Raw genomic sequence first — 21,328 nt, forward strand, 5'->3', positions numbered from 1 at the left:
TTTTTCATCACTCCTCCTTATGCTCCTTGTTTGCACCTTCCTGACCTCCATAAATACGGAGCCTTGCTTTTATGACACTTCATTTCTGGAAGAAGGTATAAAAACAGGGAGAGACCAGAATGCCCAATTACACTGACCCTGTGAATGGCGGTGGGAAAATTGGCTTTGCCACAGAGCCACAATCTGGGAAGTACATGTGCTGCTGCAGAGTTAGTGCCTGCTAGCCTAATTAAGAATGCAGTGCACTTTGGTCCAAATTATTCGATTAGTGCATGTTTTCTATTTCCACTTCGTTTCTCTTCATGCCCCATTTGAATGCATATCCCTGTCAACCAAGTCCCTAATGTGTCTTCTTGCTGAAGTCTCTAAATGCAGGTCTAATATGTGTGGAACCACGTCGCCTGTCAAAGGCTGCCCAGAGCTTGTCATGTAGATGCATGCTTAGGGGGAAGGACCATAGCTCAGTGATAGAGCAAACGCTTTGCATGCCGGAGGTCCCAAGTTCAGTCCTCGATGTTTCCAGATGGGTCTAAAAAAGTCTGAAACCCCGAAGAGCCACTGTCAGTCTGAGCTAAACGAACTATTGTTTTCCGACTCAGCATAAAGCATCTTCCTGTGTTCCTTTCAGGCATCACAAAATCAGCTGAGATCATCTTGAGTAGTTCATGTGGCTGAATTTGTGGTATCTTTTTTTTTTTTAATGTGGGGTGGGAAAATGAGGTAGCTGTTCTAAATACTGGCGAGCCTAGCAGGTCTGTAACAGTGTTCAAAACGCCTCATTAACATCTGTGCAGGATCTGTGCCAGGTGAAGAAGAGGGAGGAGAGATGCTAGGAGCAGCTCCATGTTGGCAAATGTGCAACTTCCATGACAGAGGGAGTGGAAAGAGAGTTATGCGTTCAGCCAGCTCAACAGCGCAGGCTTTAGGCTGAGCTGATTGCATGGAGCAGAACAGGTCAAGGGGCACTCGCCATTTCAGAAGACCGTTTGCTGGTCCAGGCTCTGCTGCTGATTCTGGCATGAACCGGCTACTCATGTGAACGGAGTGTGCTTCCAAAATCCTTTGTGGGCAAGGGGGATCATGCGGCAGTTGTTTAATTAACCTGATGCACCTGGAGGTGAAACATTTTTGATGCTACAAAAAGGGCATCTGGGACTTCCACTTTAAAATTTTTTAATATGCCTACTCTGTTTATAGCTCAAATAGAGCTCTCTTGAAGGTCTGGGGTGAAGGTAAATATTACCACAATGTTTAGAACACACATAATTCTTACATGTTAATAATAATAAAACCTTGGTTTTTTTAATTAAAAAATCATTTATTTGCTTGGTTTTAATTACATTCGCACAACTGGGGTTCTCAAACCATGAGTTCCTGAACGTTTTGCTAGGAAAGGTAAAAGCTTCTCTTGAACTCATCATCCTCAGGCCAGCTGTTGTGTATCACCACTGTTCCACAAGAAAATACGGCAAGCCTCCTCTTCTCTGAACCATCTCTGGGCCAAATGCTAAACACACAGCCTTTTGGCACGATAGCAATGAATTGACCCTCCCAATAGAGCTCTGTCAGAGAGAAGGCTGGAACCTTCACTTGACATGAGTATTGATAAGAAGAGCAGCTGATCTCTCCCATTAATGAGAACAGTATGAAATTAGGCTCATTAGAGGAGGCAACTAACCATTGCTTTGGACAGCAGGTTGAAAAAGCTGACTCTCGCAAGTCTGTAATCAAAATGGATGTGGGAGGTGCAGCAACAGCAGCGATGACAGCTCCATGAAATCCTTCATGGTGAAGCTGCCACATGTAGCTGTCTGAAAGATAATGATAAATCCATTTCAGTGTTTGAAATGCCAGCTCCTTGGAGTCGCCCCTTCCCCTCACCAAAGCAGACGTGTTCCTATTTGTTCGAAGAAAGACAGTCCCTATTTTCTGGCAAAATTACAGACCCTGGTTCGTCTCCATTTTTGCATTGTTAAAATTGTTAATGGCAGCTGCTAGACTTCCCATTCTTTCGGGCTCAGTTTCCCTCCTACCACCACCTGCCTCAGGTCTATGGAAAGTGGAAGTAAAAGCATCCTTTGTGCTTGGTAATGTAGTGGATGTCTTGAGTCAAAGAACAAGATGGCCTCGCCCAGAAGCTGACCGGACAGGCAGTTCAATCTTAACTTTCCACACTGGTGGTGAGGGCAGCAGGCAAGCTTAAGGGCAGGGCAGGACACATGCAACAAAAAACCCTGTTCTCACTGCCGCCCCTCATCATCTTCTGCCTGAGGGAGCTATCTCACCCTGCCAAATGGTAGGACTGGCTCTGTGCACCTATTGCACCTCTGATTCTTTTCCTGTGATATACACAAGGTAGCATTTGATGTCATGTCTGGACTATTTGTTATTTTGGGGACAGTCCTCCTCTCCCAACTTCTCCTCCTGGTTTAAATCACCGGTACAACATGGGTGGCGCTGTGGGTTAAACCACAGAGCCTAGGGCTTGCCGATCAGAAGGTCGGTGGTTCGAATCCCCGCGACAGGGTGAGCTCCCGTTGCTCCGTCCCAGCTCCTGCCAACCTAGCAGTTCGAAAGCACGTCAAAGTGCAAGTAGATAAATAGGGACCGCTCCGGTGGGAAGGTAAACGGCGTTTCCGTGATCTGCTCTGGTTTGCCAGAAGCGGCTTAGTCATGCTGGCCACATGACCCGGAAGCTGTACGCCGGCTCCCTCAGCCAATAAGCGAGATGAGCACCGCAACCCCAGAGTCGGTTTTAATGCCTTTTCAGTTCTGGCAACCAAAAAGCCACAAGAAAGGTAGGCCTTCGGGTGGATTGTTAACCCTGGTGGCTTCCCATAAAAATAGTGAACACATCCTGTTGACAAATGCTAGCTGTAAATTACTAGTAACAAATATAGAACTGGTGTGCCAGGAAATGTTATTGATCAATTTGAGGTGTTGTTGCATGACAAAAGAGTCTAGGTATGTTAATTTTTTGTTTCCTTTTTTAAAAAACAGCAATACTATTTAAATTTTAAAGATTTCAAATTACAAGAAAGGAGATTCTGACTAAAAATTGGGAAGAACTTTCTGACAGTAAGAGCTGTTTGGCAGCGGAACAGACACCCATGAGAAGCTGGCAGACTCTCCTTCCTTGGAGTATTTTAAAGCAGAGGCTGGATGTCATATATGACCTAGTTGAGATTTCTGCATTGCAGGGGGCTGGACTAGATGACCATTGGGATTCCTCCCAATTCTACAATTCAGTGAAAAGAGATAGAAACAAAACAAAGTATTTGACATGATCCCCAAATAACCTGCTAAATTGCCAAAAGACCATTGGCCCTTTAAAGTTATCCTAAAATAGCCTGCTAAATTGTTTTATTGAGAGCGCAATTATCCATAAAGACATGTGCACGTGGTGTTTTTTTGATAATTAAAGTCAAGGAAGCAACATTATTGCATTACAGGTTGTGGAAAGACCACAGTGTTGAAATTATTCCAAAAGGTTTCCCACAAAGCATAGCTATTTATGCAAACATTATTCCAGTATTGATTGTTACTCTGGAAATGATAGTATCAGTGCATAGTTGCCAAATTGATGCTGGGGGGCGGGGAGCCATATCTCTAACAGTATCCAATATAGGGCAAGATTAATAAAAGGCATTAAGAGGTTTTTAGTTGGTGTATGGCAAAATCTTGAGGCATTAGATTACAACCCATTCTGTCTCTTTTCATTTCATGGTAACCCGGCACATTAAAATATTTGCTGCGAAATCAACTTTTAATTGAAGCAAATAATTTAAAATGCTCTGTATTGGGGAGGGAGGGAGGAATTCTTTTAGATAATTGTTTGAGCTTGTATGAACTTCCTTAACTTTGGACTTAAGAGAGATGGAGTGTAGTCAGACAGAAATCTATTGTCAGTAGATGAACTAATCTCTAGTTCCTTTTGTGTGTGAATCACAGGAAGGGGAACAGCACCTGGAATGTGGCTGGTTTTGCCTCTGATACCTATCTGTTAGTTAAAGGAGAAGCCTACATGCATAGAAGGTGGGGCCATAAGAGCAGCCCTCTGTATGAATGATTCCTCTTCATGTATGGAGGCATCTGAGAAAGGGTTGTTCAGGCTTCTATCCTGGGACCTGTTTTCATTGCAGGAAATCGGACCTTTCCATGTGGCAGAACCTACACTTTGACTCTCCATGCCTATTGACATCAGGCAGGTACCTTCATTGTACCCAGCTTAAAACATTTTGGTTTAAGCAAGCCTATCCAGACACAGACAAGGGTGGCACTGTGGGTTAAACCACAGAGCCTAGGACTTGCCGAGCAGAAGGTTGGCGGTTCAAATCCCAGCGACGGGGTGAGCTCCCGTTGCTCGGTCCCAGCTCCTGCCAACCTAGCAGTTCAAAAGCACGTCAAAGTGCAAATAGATAAATAGGTACTGCTCTGGCGGGAAGGTAAACGGCGTTTCCGTGCGCTGTTCTGGTTCGCCAGAAGCAGCTTAGTCATGTTGGCCACATGACCCGGAAGCTGTACGCCGGCTCCCTCGGCCAATAAAGCGAGATGAGCGCCGCAACCCTAGAGTCGGCCACGACTGGACCTAGTGGTCGTGGGTCCCTTTACCTTTACCTTTTTATCCAGACACTTGGTGTGTTATTTCTTTTTAGCTGCTGTTGCTTTTAAGTCTTCTGAGTATTTTAAAAAACCTACATGTCTTTAAATTGATAATTCTGATGTTTCGTTTTGTATTTTTGCAAACTGCCTTGAGGTTTTCTTGAAAAGAAGTGGCATTTTATTTATTTTCTTAAATAAATAAAATGACATCATGCCCCAGACTGAGCTATGGACAAGAGTGGGCTGAACAATTAGCCTGACATTAGGCGGTGCCTTCTGTTCTTTGTGCATTATTTTATTCCATGGCTGTTCTTTTTATGAAATTAACTACTGTAGGCAACAGCTTCTCTTGCCAGATGTAATCAGACCGCATGTGTGATCTTGCAGTAAGAGGATGCATTAATAACTCTCTATTTAACTACGTTTTGCCTTGTAAAATATCACACACATTGATGGTTGAATTCCCATCAAAGGGAAGCCCTCAGGATTTGTTTCTGTGAGTAATATTTTTGACCAGTGTTCTCAAACCAAAGCTTAAAGCTAGCGGTTCCCTACTCTCCCCCGGTGCAGCAACAAAGCAGAAGGCGGCAGATATCTATTGAGTTACTGATAGTACTCTGAAAAAGAGGAAATTCCATAATTCCAGGGGAGGCACTGAAAATGCTCTTTTCCTTGGCTACAATCCTGTGCCGCTTAATTGGGGGAAGGCTCGTTGCAATCAGTGGGATTTAGTTCTGAGTAGACATGGGTTTATGATGTTTATTTATGTAATTGATATGCTGTTGTATCCATGGCTAATTAACTGGACAAGATCTCCCATCGCATTTCAGTTAGAAGCAGTTGTGGGCATAAGAACCATGGTGTTGGTGAAGTGAATCTGACCTCTTCCCTGCACTGTTTCTACAATGCAGAGTCTCTCTCATCTCCCTGCTTTGGGGAATACATGTTTGTAACTAATGGGACAAATAGCAGCTGGAGGGGGGCTGGTTTGCTGCGGGAGCATGGCAAAGAGGAATGAGTTAAACCCAAGCCAATTTCTCTCCACGCCCAGCTGCTTTTAAAATAAATGTGAAGGGGGCAAGACTCCAATCAATGGGTGGATATTGTAGGGAAGTGGATCTTGACTAAGCTTCAGAAGAAACTTCTTAAGAAGAACCGTTTTAGAGTGAAGCAGATGGCCTTGGGAGATAGTAGGACTAAATGCTTCAGTTTGCATTTAAAGGCAAAGTTCTGTAATTTGCTGTTCCCAAAACAATATGCATAAAATTCAACCTTCCCCTCGAAATTGACTGTACTCCAAATTTCGCAATGCAGTTCTTCAGGAATGTGCACAGCAGTATATTAATGAAAACAACCTGCAAAAAGTTCTTACATTAGGATAAATGGCTTGCAAAAGTACATATACTGGGAGAATTTTGCATTAAGATGCTGATGATTTTTTATTAAGTTTTTTTTTTAATTGCACAGTGATGTGGAAATCTGGCGGATTCACCTATCCCTAGATGGCTTTCCTTCTCTGGAGTCATTTAAGCAGAGGCTGCAAAGGCCACCTCTCAGGGATGGCTGCTGTTGTATTTTGCATTGCAAATCCTTCATTGGGAAGGACATGGCCTCCCAGCTCCCTTCTGCATTCTGTAGAATAGACATCTAATCACAGGTCTCCAGGGTCTCTTCAGGGCAGGGTATATAACATTACGAAAATATTCCTGGATTTTGGCAATAGGGCTGCAGAAATGTTCAGTGATACGGATGCGTACAGTACTCCTGGAGAGTAGTGAGGTGCAACAGTCAGAGATATAAAGCAACTGGTAGTGGCAGGAGATGGGGTCGGATACAGGTGGATACCTGTATTTAAATACCAGGTATTTAAAAGGCTACTCAATTTTTATGTGATCTACTAGGCTACTCTGTTTGATTTTTGGAAGAAATAATAAGCAACCAACCCTAAGATCTTCCAGCCCTTGGGAGTTCCACAGGAGGGAAGATAAAAAATGTGAAGAGCCTCTTTTCAGCAATTTGCATTCACCCTCCGGACTGTTGAGACAGCACTTCTGCCAGGCTCCTCATATATCAACCTGCTCCTAGCAGCTCCTTCTCAAACTGCTGCTGCTCTGGCTGATTTTCATTCGCTACCTATGAATCCTCCATTGTTAGGATAGCGGCCTGCATTCATTTCTTCAGAAATCTCTCTCAGCAGTGAGGAACCAATCTGTGCCATATGATGTTGCTGGAGAATTTGTTATTTCTTCATTTAGTAATTGTATTCCCTTCTTTCCCTTTCCATTCCTATTCCTTTCTCTCTCCTGTTTTCCCTTTTCCCGAAGTTATAAGCATTCCGTTCCACTTCTTACAAGGGGACGCTCGCCAAGGGAATTAACGAAACCTAGATACTCAACTCCCCTAATTTGTTTAAAGAGCATTTAGTCCTAGTTTGTGCAAAGGATCATCAAAAGAGCACTGCGGGATCAGAATAAGGGCCCATCTTGTTCAGGACCCTGTTTTTAATATTGGTGAGGCAGACATGCTTGTACTTATCTGGGGGCTTCCCAGAAGCAACAGCCCTCCTCTGTGGTTTGCTGCACCCTTCCTCAACAATTGGTATTCTGGTGGCTTCTACCTGTGCTTCAGAAATTTGTCGTAATTCTGTTTTTATGTATAGCAGGGAGAGGAACCTCAGGCCCAGGGATCAAATGCAGTCCTCCAGGCCTCTCAGACTGACCCTCTTCCCAGGCCATACTCCCCTCTCCCCAGACCACATTCCTCACTGACCATGTTCCATACCTTCGTCCATTTACTTTGCCTGCTTGTAAATTGTCGTTGAGCTGTTAATAATGCCTCTTGCTTGCCCAGCTGGAAAAAAAATTATGCACAGAAACCTCTCACATTTGTGTGGCTGGACAACAGTCTACTGTATAACAGTTGCCCCACCCACCACTGGCATGTGGCCCCCGGAAGGTTCTCTCATGGGGGAATGTGGCCCTTGGACTGAGAAAGGTTCCTCACTTGTAGATTTATAGCACTTGTATGCCAGGTTTCAGGGCCAAAGCCCCTCCAAGGCGACTCATTGACGGAATTGATGTGAAAGTTTGTTCTAATGGTGGTATTTTAAGAATGTAAGAAGAAGCTGAAGGCCTAGCATCCTGCTCCCACAGTGGCCAACCAGATGCCAAGACCACTGGTGGTCAGTGGGTGAAGGTGTGGTGTTGTGTAAAAGCTGTGAGAACATATTGCATGGTTTGTTGAGCTGAGGATGATGAAGTATCTAGGTAAGCCTTCCCCAGCTTGATGTGTCTTGCAGGTGTTTTAGATTACAAAACTTGCTGGCCAGGGCTGATAGGAACTGTACTGTACTCTAAAACATCTGGAGGCTTCTAGATTTGTGAATGCTGGTCCTAGACCAGCCAGTGTAGCCCAGATGTTGTTGGACAACAACTCCCATCATCCATGTCCATTGGCCATGCTGGCTGCAGCTGATGGGAGTCGCTGGAGTCCAGCAACATTTGGAGGATCACAGGTTCGCCATCTCTGTCCTAGACTGTTGATTGTTGAGGAATGACTAAAATTTGAAACGTGACCAAGATGCTAAAAAATTATTTGGATGTTACTGCATCTGTCCTGGGATTACCACCTGTACAGTTTGAAGAAATTCTGACTGGTTTTGGTGGTGATTGTTGTTTAGTGTTAGCCTAAAACATGCATACATTTCCAATGCAGTTCTATATGCGCCTGCTCAAAGGTAAGTCCCATTGAATTTAATGGAGCTTACTCCCTGGTAAGTGGGTATATGTTTTGTAGCCTTGGAGGAATTAATATAGGCAAAAGCCATTTATTTGCAGTGTTGGTTCATGAGATGAGACAAATGGCTAATCAAGTATATAAACACAACATTGCATTGAAATATTCCTTTTCCTTTTCTCCCAAAAAGTCTTTAAAAGGTACAAAATAATTTACAGTTTTTTGAATTTTAGTTAGGGTAATTTTTTAAAATTGTCTAATGAGGACACATTGTGCTAATTGTCATATGCAGATTCAATTAGCATTTAGTTAATTAGCCTTTACAAATGAGGATTAACTTAATTACATAACACTAACCTCTCAATAACTCTAAAGGGTAGGAAGGCTGCTTTCATTAAATTTAGAAGGCCTGTGTGTGTGTGTGTGTGTGTGTGTGTGTGTGTGAAAATTTGAAATGGCACACACATAAATTAAAGAATATTATCCACGGAGGACAACTATTAGAGATGATGATCAAAGGAAACAAGTTGTGTACATGACTTGGTGGTGTTTTTTTTTTTAAGCTTGGATAAAAATTCTGCTGGCTCCTAGAGCAATTTCAGCTTTGTGATAGGTTTACTGAATTGACTGCATGTGTACAGTGTGAAGACAGCATGTACTATTTACCGTGTCTGGTACATATTGTTGAGATACCACATATTTAGAGATGACAGGCCTACAACTGGTCCACTCAACAACATGTTGCATTTTGGAGTCTTCCTGTCCCGTGTTCCAGCCAACCAATAGACAGGAGGGATAGCTCGGTTGGTAAAGCATGAGACTATTAATCTCAACATTGTGGGTTCGAGGCCCACATTGGCCAAAAGATTCCTGCATTGCAGTAGGTTGGACAAGATGACCCTCTTGGTTGCTTCCAACTCTGATTCTATTCCCTACTCTAGGGCACGCCATTACGTCCCCCACACCCTGAGCTGGTTTCTGAGACGTGCTTTGGCTACATAGCCACCATAAGTCAGCATCTGAATAGATTTAATATAATAAAATTCTAATAGCCATTGCACGTGCAGAGACAACAGCTTCCTTGAATAGGAGTTCAGGGGCTGGGCTGCAGTCCTAGGGAACCAAATGAGTTGATGTTCATCAGGTCATGTGCCCACACCGCTTTCTGATTCCCAAATGCTACACTGCATTTTAATACAGTGGTATCTCGGGTTACATACGCTTCAGGTTACAGACTCCGCTAACCCAGAAATATTACCTCAGGTTAAGAACTTTGCTTCAGGATGAGAACAGAAATTGTGCTCCGGCGGCGCAGCAACAGGAGGAGGCTCTATTAGCTAAAGTGGTGCTTCAGGTTAAGAACAGTTTCAGGTTAAGAACGGACCTCCGGAACAAATTAAGTACTTAACCTGAGGTACCACTGTATGTAGCATTGCATTCCTTTGCTGTCCCTTATTTAGACTCTTCCATTTGCTAGATCCAACTGTTTTGTGTCGCACCCCATAGATGTGCAGCTGGGGAGCCTTGTTCTGCTGAGTCACTTCCACTGTGACTGCCAGGCAGAGAAGAAGGCTTGATGTGTACTTCGCCCATAATGCTGATAACAAGCAACCACTTTTATTGCTAAGAATTTTATGGCCATGATCGCTAAGCTGGTTTCCCTGTACGTGTGTCTTAAAGATGTCAGCGCAGAGGCAGATGAAAAATGGCTGAATATGCAAAGCCTTTGCGCTTCTCAAAGGTGGTGCTTAGATATCTTTTGAGCTCCTCTCACACATTATTTATGTGAACGTGTGATCCACCTTGTAGGAGAATGTAAAACAGAACAGAAGCGCTTGTAACCCAGTTGTACATTTTGACCAGTGTAAGTTTCAGGTCAGCCAATTCTGACATTGTGAAAACTCCTGTCCCTTGGGTATTATTCCCCTAGTTCTGAAGTTGCATCTTTAAGGGTGGCATTCCTTTTTAAGTATAGAAACATTTAGGTATAGATACATTTCCCCATGAAATGGAGAAACTTTATTGCATTAGGCTGCTAGTGGCCCAAGCCTTCTTTTTAGTATATTATTGCAACTTACTATATTACACTTAATATTAGTGCTGTGCTGAAATCCCACCCCAGCCCCAACCAGTGCCGGATTTACATATAAGCTAAACAAGCTATGGTTTAGGGCCCCACTTTCTTGACCCCCCCCAAAAAAAAACAAAGAAAAAGACCACCTGGATGTACATTTTCAAAATATAAGATAAAAAACAAATAAAATAAAACCTACATACAGCAACAGTGTTTTGTGTTGTGTATGGATCCATAAATTACCATATAGTATATATTTGACACAAGAAACAGTGACATTTTGTTGTTGACAAAGGACAGCTGGACATATAAAGGGCCCCACTACCTTCAGTAGCTTAGGGCCTAATCAAACCTAAATCCAGCCCTGGCCCCAACTATTCTCCATTAATTAAGAAGAAAAGATATGACTATTCTAGTTGTTGTTTGCAACTAATTGTCCATTTTAGTGTATTATTAGAAAATATTTAGACATTTTTTTATCCTGCTTTTCTTGAAGAAGCCCAAATGGCTTACAATGAATAATGCACCACACCGCAAGTAAAGCATTCATTTGATTAAAAAAGAGAATAGAAGAAATGCTTTGAAATCCCTCACTCAGTGAATCTTCCTAGTGCATTATTTTTCCTCATGAAGCGCGGCTGCCAGCTTTATTAGCTGCTGTTTCAGTGTCTCCCGAGATTCAAATTCCAGCCTTGATAATTTGATCTGAATATCTTGTGTTTTATTGGAAATCACAAACACCACAAGAAACTTCATTGTTTTCAGTATGTGGTTTGGGGGGTGGGGCAAGGCAGTAAATGAATGAAATACATTGCTGGTACTAAAGCTTTGTTATATAAAGGACTCTGCTTGCTCTTTTAGCCATTGCAGTTTCTTTCCTCATGAAAGTTGTTTGGGGGGGATACTTGAAAGGTCTCTTCCTTGATTGTTTCCTGCTCTGCAGCCTGCTTCTTTCCCTTTGGCTCTATTCATCATCGTTCTACTCTTTGACAGTTCCAACACTTCCTTTGTTGAAGGGTCAAGTGACTTTCCAGTTTAGGCTACAACCCTAACCCCATTTACTTGGGCGTAAGTCCCATTGATTTCATCTCTGAGTAGATATAGTAACGGTTGCGCTACAAAATTCTTAAAATTTATGCAGAAAAGTGGCTTGCCTCTTTGGAGTCAAAATGCTTCAACATTCTCCGACATTACTTAGATTATTGTATATAGGGCTGAAACTCAAAAACTGGCCCAAAATGCATCAGCCAGATTTATGCCTGCATTCCTTTTAGAGACCATATGCCCCCTGTTTTAAAACAGCTGAATTGGTTGCCAGTTCATTTTCGGGCCCAATTCAAGGTGCTCATGTTAGTAGATAAAGGCTTAAACAGCCCAGGTTCCAAATATCTAAAAAGATTCCTTCCTTACAGACCCTCTCGGTTGTTAAAACCATCAGAGGGGATCCTATTGCTTGTTCCCCTGCCCCCAGAAGAAAAATGTATTGTGAGTGGTTTCACTGAATTATTAAGATTAAGTCTTTCAAGGTTTTGGCCCCCTCATTAGGGCTAACTCCAGAAAAGGTGGTTCAGGACTTAACGGAGAGTTTAAAAGAACAGAGGATCCGAAGAGAGGTTATTCTGACATTGCAACTTAAGTCATGACAAGCACATCCAAGAAACTGGCACAAAAGACTGTAATTCAAACACCAGTAAATAAGATTCTGAAACAGATCATATCTCTTCACAGTAAAAGAAGCCAGATCTTAAAAACCAGCCAAGTTAAAGTAATACTCTATAAAATTCACTCACTGTAAGAATATAGTATAAAAAGAAAAAATAGCTTCGCCTCCAAGCAAAGTGTTTAACCCTTCTTAATTTAACTTTTATCAATGCATTCTCCGCCCCTTCAAAATGGATAGATAGCCCATAAGCATTTTGGCATACGCTTATCCATTTATGGCATCCTGACATCTGATATATTTGAAGCTGGGTTTTCTAACAATGTAAGAGCATAGCAGGACAAGGCTATAGGTCAACACAGCCCTCCTTACAGAGCAGCTACTGACTGCTTCCATTCTTGCTTGCTAGAGTACACAGAGAAGGTATGTCCCAGTCCGCTCTGGATTTAAGAAGATGGATGCCTGCATCTTGTGGTATCATCAATGGACAAACTGTCAGGAGCTTGTCCTAACTTGAGTAGGACCTGCAGTGTCTGATGTTAGACAGAGTGTGTGTTCAGCAGGAATTTCATCTGTGACACACTGGGACATTCCAAGATGGCGATGGGCTATCAAGGATGCCAAAGAAGTTTGGAGGGCTGGATTTTGCTGTCTCTGACACCCACATGCAGTGGGAGGCAATGGCTCAGCAGACTGCCAGAAATCATACCCCAGGGGAAAGCTGATACAGTATCCCAGGTGATCGTGCAGAGCTCTGGTGGCGTCATGAATGAGAAACGGGCTATCTAGGACCGTCATGTGAAAGACAACAATCCCATGACTGCAATCATGGAGCAGGAATTCTAACACAAACAAGCCTTAAAAACTGCTTGGGACATCTGTATTCTTGGGAGCACAAATGAAGGAGTGTGCTGCCCGTGAGGTGCACCCCACAGTATGCTTTGCAGTGTCTCTGGGGTACAACTGTTAGCGGATCATGCAGTGCAGCTGTTTTTGGGTGGTGTGGTGTCTTAAGGTGAGAGTTGCCTGCAGAGGCCACACAAGGAAGTAAATAATAATAATAATAATAATAATAATAATAATTTATTATTTGTACCCTGCCCATCTGGCTGGGTTTCCCCAGCCACTCTGGGCGGCTTCCACAGAAACCAAAAATACACTAAAATATCACACATTTAAAACTTCCCTGAACAGGGCTGCCTTAAGATGTCTTCTGAATGTCAGGTAGTTGTTTATCGCTTTGACATCTGATGGGAGGGCGTTCCACAGGGCGGGCGCCACTATAGAATCATAGAATCATAGAGTTGGAAGAGACCACAAGGGCCATCGAGTCCAACCCCCTGCCAAGCAGGAAACACCATCAGAGCACTCCTGACATATGGTTGTCAAGCCTCTGCTTAAAGACCTCCAAAGAAGGAGACTCCACCACATTCCTTGGCAGCAAATTCCACTGTCAAACAGCTCTTACTGTCAGGAAGTTCTTCCTAATGTTTAGGTGGAATCTTCTTTCTTGTAGTTTGGATCCATTGCTCCGTGTCCGCTTCTCTGGAGCAGCAGAAAACAACCTTTCTCCCTCCTCTATGTGACATCCTTTTATATATTTGAACATGGCTATCATATCACCCCTTAACCTCCTCTTCTCCAGGCTAAACATGCCCAGCTCCCTTAGCCGTTCCTCATAAGGCATCGTTTCCAGGCCTTTGACCATTTTCTATGAGAGAGATGTGTGGCTGTAGGAAGAGTCCCATCTTTCTGCTTGGAGCAAACTTTATGAAACTATGCATGGCATGGAGAAAGCAGATTGAGAAATGTTTTTCTCCCTTTCTCATAATGGACGTCCAGTGAAGCGGGAATATTCAGGATTTGGGTGGCTTTGAAAGAAGGTTAGACAGAGGATAAAGCTATCTATGGCTGCGGACCATGATGGCTATATTTTACCACCATAGTTGGAGGCTGTAATTCTTCTGAATCCCAGAGGAGAGGAGAAGAGGGCTCTTGTGCTTGGGTCCTGCTTGAAGTTTTCCACAGGCATCTGGGTGGCCCCTGAGAGAATAGGATGCTTGGCTAGAGGGGCCATTGACTCTTCTTGCGTTCTCAGATTCGATTTCTGGGTGAAGGTTGGTGAAGTAGCAGGAAGTTCTGAAAGAGTGGTGCAAATAATTAGTTATAACACTGCAATGTTTCTTTATGTCCACACAGGGCTTTTGGGAAGAACACAGGAAACTGATAAATGAATATGGACCTGCTTGTGGGTAAGGAGCTCTTGATTTCATTTGCATTTGCCACTGCTGTTTCACCGTTTCCCAGCACAATCCTACCCAAGTCTATTCAGAAGTTAAGTCCTATTGAATTCCATGGGGTTTGCTTCCAGATAAGTAGGGCTAGGATTGCAACCTTTGAGTTGGTTTAGCTGTCAATTCTGGCATGTTCTAAGCAAGATAGAATAACATAGGAACCAGGGATTATTACCAAATGTTGCCCAAAAGTAAGCGGATCTTCCCAGCCCTTGTTCAACACTTGACCTTCTATTTCTGGTGAGCTTTCATTCTTCTTTTACTTTTAAAAAAAGCACTGTAGTAATGTCTTTCTGTTTGTCCACCTAGTTGTTATCATTTTAAAAATGATATTTTTTTACTAGCTCTTAGTACCTGTGTTTCATACTCACATTTCAAAGGTGATGGGGGTTGTGTGACATTTTTGATAAAACTGACTGAGGAAAAAGCAAATGCAAGAATAATAGGTGCAAATTGAAAACCAGAGGTGGTGGGGGAGAGCATATTCTTGTCAGCCCCAGTATGGTTGGGAAGCAAAGTTGGGTGCTCTTGAGTGCGCTCATAATTAACAGTTTACTCATGCTTACATTTTGTTTTGTTTTCTGATGTCCTCTATCGCATGGACAGGCAGAGTCCCCCCAACCCCAGGCGACCCCCGAGCAGAATAATCACTCAAGACAATGCGCAATGGGATTAAAATTGGCCACAACTTTATGAAGTTTCAGATGTAGGGAGACCTTGGCTCAGGCATTGGGGAAAATGGGCTACAGGGCAAGTCAGTGATCAAGGATTGAAATTTGCACTTTTTGCTCCGATTCTCATGGCCATTGAATTTGCATGTGGATTTCGGAAAATCCCAGCATATTTTAATTTTGAAGATAATATTTCAATTCTGAATAACTTTTCAATTTTGAGGGTGCTCAATGAGCTTGTGCATGCCAGTGCTAGGTGCAGCTTGCATTTTTAAGACAGTTTTTTTACAAAATAAAAAAATCAAATGTCATATTTCTGTGATGTTAAATACCAAACATTCCCAAGAGGTATATGTGTAATCATTTTAAGCCCTTTCTGATGAAGAAGAGAGACATGTTAATTATTTTAAGTGCTGTTTTCTTGGTACTGCAATATTTTAATTAGCACTGAAATGTTGGGAAGGAAATTCTTACTCAGTTTAATAGGCTGTCTTTCTGTTATCGCAGAATACTATAACATTATGATAAGGATTTCATAGAAATTTAATAAAAACTATTAACTATTACATTTGTTCAAAATTTAGGAACTTGCCATTCACTTCAGTGTTTTACACATGTTCACGTGATTTTTGCAGAATTTTTAAAGAAAAGTTCCTGTTGTTGAAATCCTAAAGATCACGCACCTTCTCTGTTCTCAATCCTCACCTTCTTTCTTTTTCTGTTAGAACTTGGATTGTTAGCTCTCATGTGGCTTTTAAACACTGCAGCGGACCATTCCCTCTGTTTTTGAAGTATGGTAGCCAAAATGGGCAAGATAGGAATACTAGTGGGATTTGAGGAATCCCCAAGTTTGAAAAAGGGCAGTCACTCTTCAGAGGGAGCCTTCAAAACAACCCAGTGAGGACTGAATATGCTCAGGAGCAACACAATGCTTACTGACTGTTGCAGGGGGAATGAAAAATGGGGGAGAATGCTGGGGAGTATGTTGAAAAGTTTCAGTAATAATAATAATAATAATAATAATAATAATAATGGGTGATATGTCTGGCTGACTGGAATAGTAAGCAAGAGCATGTTTTACAACTGCAACATTCTATTGCAAGTCGCACTCGTAACTGAAGGTTTTCATTTTTTTTATTTTATATTGGTAACAGTATAAATTCAACAATAACAGATGCAAAGCAGGTGTTAAGCCTTCCATGTAGCTCTGGCAAACATAGAGAAACAATACATTCATACCTCATGTTACGTCTGCTTCATGTTACATTCTTTCAAGTTACGTCCCGCGGTGACCCGGAAGTACCGGAAAGGGTTACTTCCGGGTTTTGCCACATGCGCATAAGCGCAAAATGATGTCACACGCAGAAGCGGCGAATTGCAACCTGCGCGTGTGCAGACGCGCTACTGCAGGTTGCTTTATTTTCATGTTGCGAATGGGCCTCCTGGACGGATCCTGTTCGCAACCAGAGGTACCACTGTACGTTAATAAGATCAGTCAAAATACTAGATAAAGGGGGAAGAGGTGACAATAGAGATGAGAGTGTGATGGAAGAAAAGCACTGATCAAGGAGCAAACAATATAAATTCCAAAGTTCCTCCAAATAAAATCATATTTAGATGGGTCACCCAATTCGTAAATGTCACAAAAGGCCACCCATCTGCAGCACAGTCCTCTGGGACAGTAGCACCTCTTATCACTTTAGGTCTGTGACTCAGCCTTCTCTAAAACAACAATATACAAAGCTCCCACATAGATTATTTTCAACACGTTAATGTCACAGCTCTCATTCCGTGAATATTTCCAACATTTGGCTGTGCTTACACAGAAAAGATTCAGAAACTTTTCGCACACTCTGTTTTCAGCTTCTTTTAATTTAGATATGTAAAGTTGGAATAAGAAAAGAGGAAGAAAGAGGAACCTGTCTTATATTCATCAATCTAGTTTACCTGTTGTCTACTCTGACTGGCAGCACCTCTCCAGAGTCTCAGGAAGAGGTCTTGCACCTTGTTTGATCTCCTCTGTTGCCTTTTTACATTATTCACAAAATTGAGTTTGAAAATTTAATATTTCTCAGCGATACAGAAATGTGTCTTTTGGTAAAAAGTTCATGCTCCTTTCCAGTACAGTTTCTGTTGGCAGATATTGTCCCTAAAGAAATAATCTCTCTTTACTGTCACTCTTCATTCGCTAGAACACTGAACTGGGAGGGCGCTTTCTTTATATTGTTGCTTTAGTCCATTGAAAACCACAACACACCAAGTTGCTTTTAAGGTTTGGTCATTGTTCAGCACGAAACAATGGAACGAGTCTCAAAATGTCATTTAAAAAAACAATGAAATAATTATAAACATGAATTAGGGGACTGTATATAGTATATATAGTAAAGACAAAAACAGTGGTTAGTGAATGTTGCTTTCGCCTGGCCTTGATGAAATATGTACCCCATTCTGTTGTGGTTACTGCATTAGACTTGTAATTAGAGCTGTACCGTGATTGAAGAAATTTTAATCAAAGCAGTGCAATCTCATTCATGTCTAGCTACTCAGAAGCATATGCCATTGACTTCAGTACGTCTTACTCCCATGTCAGTGGATGTAGGATTGCAGCATAAATGTGCATTTCATAAAACTATACTTCTGCAGAAAGGAAAATAATGTTTTCATGCGTAAATGCCGCAGCAGGTGCCATGTTAAAAAAGTTGTTGTCTCCTGGGTGAATTTTGTATTCAGTTTTTGTAAGTATTTTATCTTAAATACATGTTTAAATAGCATGTACTTCCTGATTGCTCAGGATGCCTTTTTTTGTTAATTTAATAAACTTCAATCAATTATTCTAAATGATTAGTTGATTAAATTTTGCAGTCTTGTAATGATTTTGGGGAGGTGCATTTGCATAGTATTCCAAGTGGCACCAGGTTTGATAACCATGCTTACTCAGACAATTGGAAATTGCAGAGTTTGGAGAAAATGAACGATAAAGTGCGAGACTGGTTACATTACGCTCAGATTAAAGAAGTTTTTAAAAATGATAAGAAACTAGGGTTCCAGGTGGAGAAATCGAAACTAGAAACAGAACTGTTAGAACCAAAGTCTAAGGTACTTTCAAGGATGTATAACTTGCTGCTAAAATGGAATACACAAGATGAAATGGTTAAATCGGCTATGATAAGGTGGGCACAGGACATTGGGTATAACATTATGTTTGAGGACTGGGAAAGGTTGTGGAGCACTGGGTTGAACTTTACTGCATGTAATGCTTTGAAAGAAAATGTAATGAAAATGATATATAGATGGTATATGACCCCAGTCAAACTTGCAAAAATATACCACCTGTCTGATAATAAGTGTTGGAAATGTAAAGAGAGTGAAGGAACATTCTTCCACCTCTGGTGGACCTGCCCTAAAGTGAAGGCGTTCTGAGAAATGATTTATAATGAACTGAAAAAGGTATTTAAGTATACCTTCACAAAGAAACCAGAGGCCTTTCTTTTGGGTATTGTCGGCCAAGGGGTGGTAAAGAAGGACTTGACATTTTTTATGTATGCAACAACAGCAGCAAGGATACTTCTCGCAAAACACTGGAAAGCTCAAGATCTACCCACACTGGAAGAATGGCAGATGCAACTGATAGACTATATGGAACTGGCCGAGATGACCGGCAGAATCCGTGACCTGGGAGAGGAGAAGATGGAGGAGGACTGGAAGAAATTCAAGATTTATTTACAAAAATATTGTAATTTGAGTGAATGTTAAGCAGGATGCTAGATCATAAATAATTGAGCACCACTAAATTGGATGATTTAAGATAATAAGTGAGATTGAGAAAATATAAACTTTTTTTGAGAAATACAAGATTATAAATATACAGATGGGACATAAGAATGCAAATAAGATAATAAACTGCTGGCAAAAAGTTACAACGATGAAAATGGGAGCGGGAGATGTGAGGAAGTCCAAAGAAAATGTGAAATTATGTTAAGACATATGTTATATCGTTTATTATATCTACTTCTATTTGAAACCCTAATAAATATTTAAAAAAAAAAAAAGATAACCATGCTTACTCAAAGGTTTCCCCTATCCCTAATGACAGAGTTCATGCTTTGCTTGCAACAAACTTCTATGTTCAATCCCAGCATCTCCATATAAGTCTGGAAAAGACTCCTGGAGAACAGCCGCCTGGGCAGCTTCGAATGCTGGACATACCTGTCCGATTTACTTTAAAGCAGCATCCAATGTTCCTATCCGATTTCTCTCTCCTGTTGTGCAAATGAGGCAGCTACTTGGTGAAGTGCCACTCAGAAAACATTAAAGAACTGCAAACCTTTACATGTGCAGCTTTCCACATTGCACTCTGCAGCGGGAAATGGGACCATACCTCTCCTAAAAGGTATGGTTTGCTTGATGGATCTCATTTTCAGAAGTATCAGGGTATCAACCCCACAAGGAACAATAATCTGTCCTGTATATAGGGCAGTTATTTGTGTGAAATATGTGGCCAGTGGCCTTTTACTTTAAGGTGCTGAGTCTTGGTCTGACCATCACTAGCAATACAGTGGTACCTCGGGTTACATACGCTTCAGGTTACAGACTCCACTAACCCAGAAATAGTGCTTCAGGTTAAGAACTTTGCTTCAGGATAAGAACAGAAATCGTGCTCCGGCGGTGCGGCGGCAGCAGGAGGCCCTATTAACTAAAGTGGTGCTTCAGGTTAAGAACAGTTTCAGGTTAAGAACAGACCTCTGGAACGAATTAAGTACTTAACCCAAGGTACCACTGTATCTGCATATTAGTCCAAGGATGGCAGGCATTCTAGAGTAGTGCTGCTGTCAAAATGTAGACAGATGGGCAAGCTCCCATGATGAATATTTGGTGAGGGAAAATTAGTACTTTTAATACAAATGCTGTGCCACATATAGTATGAATCATAAAACTGCTACCTGTGCATGTTCCTCGAAACCATTACTAAAGTTGGCTTTTTTATTTTATAAATGCATTTGCAAAACTATCCTGTGGTCTGGCAAATGCAGAACAGCTTATAAAATCTCCAGCTGTCAATAAGAGTATAGCAAGGTGTTGCCCTTCTTAGCCCGTATCAAAAGCCTTCCTCCTTTCCAGGGTTAAGTATTGCCTTCTGGAAGCTGCCCAGGGAATGCCCAAATGGTTCCTTTTGGAAATGGATCAGTGAGGGTATGCTTGGATAGGCCTTGGATTCTATCCATTTTTAAATACCCGATCGTTCACAGCCCTTTGAACATGTGTCTGGCTTGGCAAACTCCTGCAGCCCAGCCTTTGATCCATATGCTCACATGGTCCTGACGCCATGGCAAAATCCAGAGGTCAAGACAAAGAGCAGAGGCACTTTCTGGAAGCATTGGATTGAGAATAATCTGTTGTTCTTGTCCCAGTTGATTGAGGAGGATAACAGCTTCAAACAAACTGAGTTTAACCTTCTGGTCACGGCAAGCTGGCAATATATTCAGTTTGAAATGTTGCTTATTAGCTAAGTTTGGCCTAGAGGCTTGTAAGGCGTCTGAGGCTTCCCCTCTTTTTTTCTTTGAAAAACTTCTGAGGCTCTCATAATTTACACTTTAAAAAAAGAAAAAAAGAATCAAACCTAATTTAGATAACATTTGCCGCTGCTTGAATTAACCACTCTAATTTTAAAACTTCATTGTGACATGTTAGGCCCACATCTTAATAAAAAGGCATTTTCAGTGTCAGGTTAAAGATTCCTCTTTTCCTGGATTTTGGAGTGGGTTATCATGTCCTATAGAAGGGACGCGGGTGGCGCTGTGGGTTAAATCACAGAGCCTAGGGCTTGCCGATCAGAAGGTCGGCAGTTTGAATCCCTGCGACGGGGTGAGCTCCCGTTGCTCGGTCCCTGCTCCTGCCCACCTAGCAGTTCAAAAGCACGTCAAAGTGCAAGTAGATAAATAGGTAACGCTCCGGCGGGAAGGTAAACAGCGTTTCCATGCACTGCTCTGGTTCGCCAGAAGCGGCTTAGTCATGTTGGCCACATGACCCAGAAGCCGTACGCCGGCTCCCTCGGCCAGTAAAGTGAGATGAGCGCCGCAACCCCAGAGTCAGCCATGACTGGACCTAATGGTCAGGGGTCCCTTTACCTTTACCTTATCATGCCCTGTATACTGCTGATGTTTTGACATTGTTGTTGATGTGATTCTTCCAGTTGTTGCTTTGTTAATGTACTAATGTTTTAAACTCTGTAGTTTTTATTCTGTTTTGTAAGTAGTGTAGAGACTTGCCAGCAACAATAGTCATATGAGTCCAT

General features: G+C 42.0%; 1 protein-coding gene across 3 annotated transcripts in view; it reads left to right on the plus strand.

Moving 5' to 3' along the window:
* Positions 1-21,328, plus strand: part of TBXAS1 (thromboxane A synthase 1) — a 210,305-nt gene that overhangs the window by 46,114 nt on the left and 142,863 nt on the right. For all 3 annotated transcript variants that reach the window (XM_081024038.1, XM_081024039.1, XM_081024040.1), the window contains exon 4: positions 14,271-14,323. In XM_081024038.1, coding sequence (XP_080880164.1) covers positions 14,271-14,323 — 53 coding nt within the window. The remainder of the gene's footprint in view (positions 1-14,270; positions 14,324-21,328) is intronic.

The sequence above is a fragment of the Podarcis pityusensis genome, assembly GCF_964106645.2.
Source record: "Podarcis pityusensis genome assembly, chromosome: 10".
In the NCBI taxonomy this organism is placed as follows: Eukaryota; Metazoa; Chordata; class Lepidosauria; order Squamata; family Lacertidae; genus Podarcis; species Podarcis pityusensis.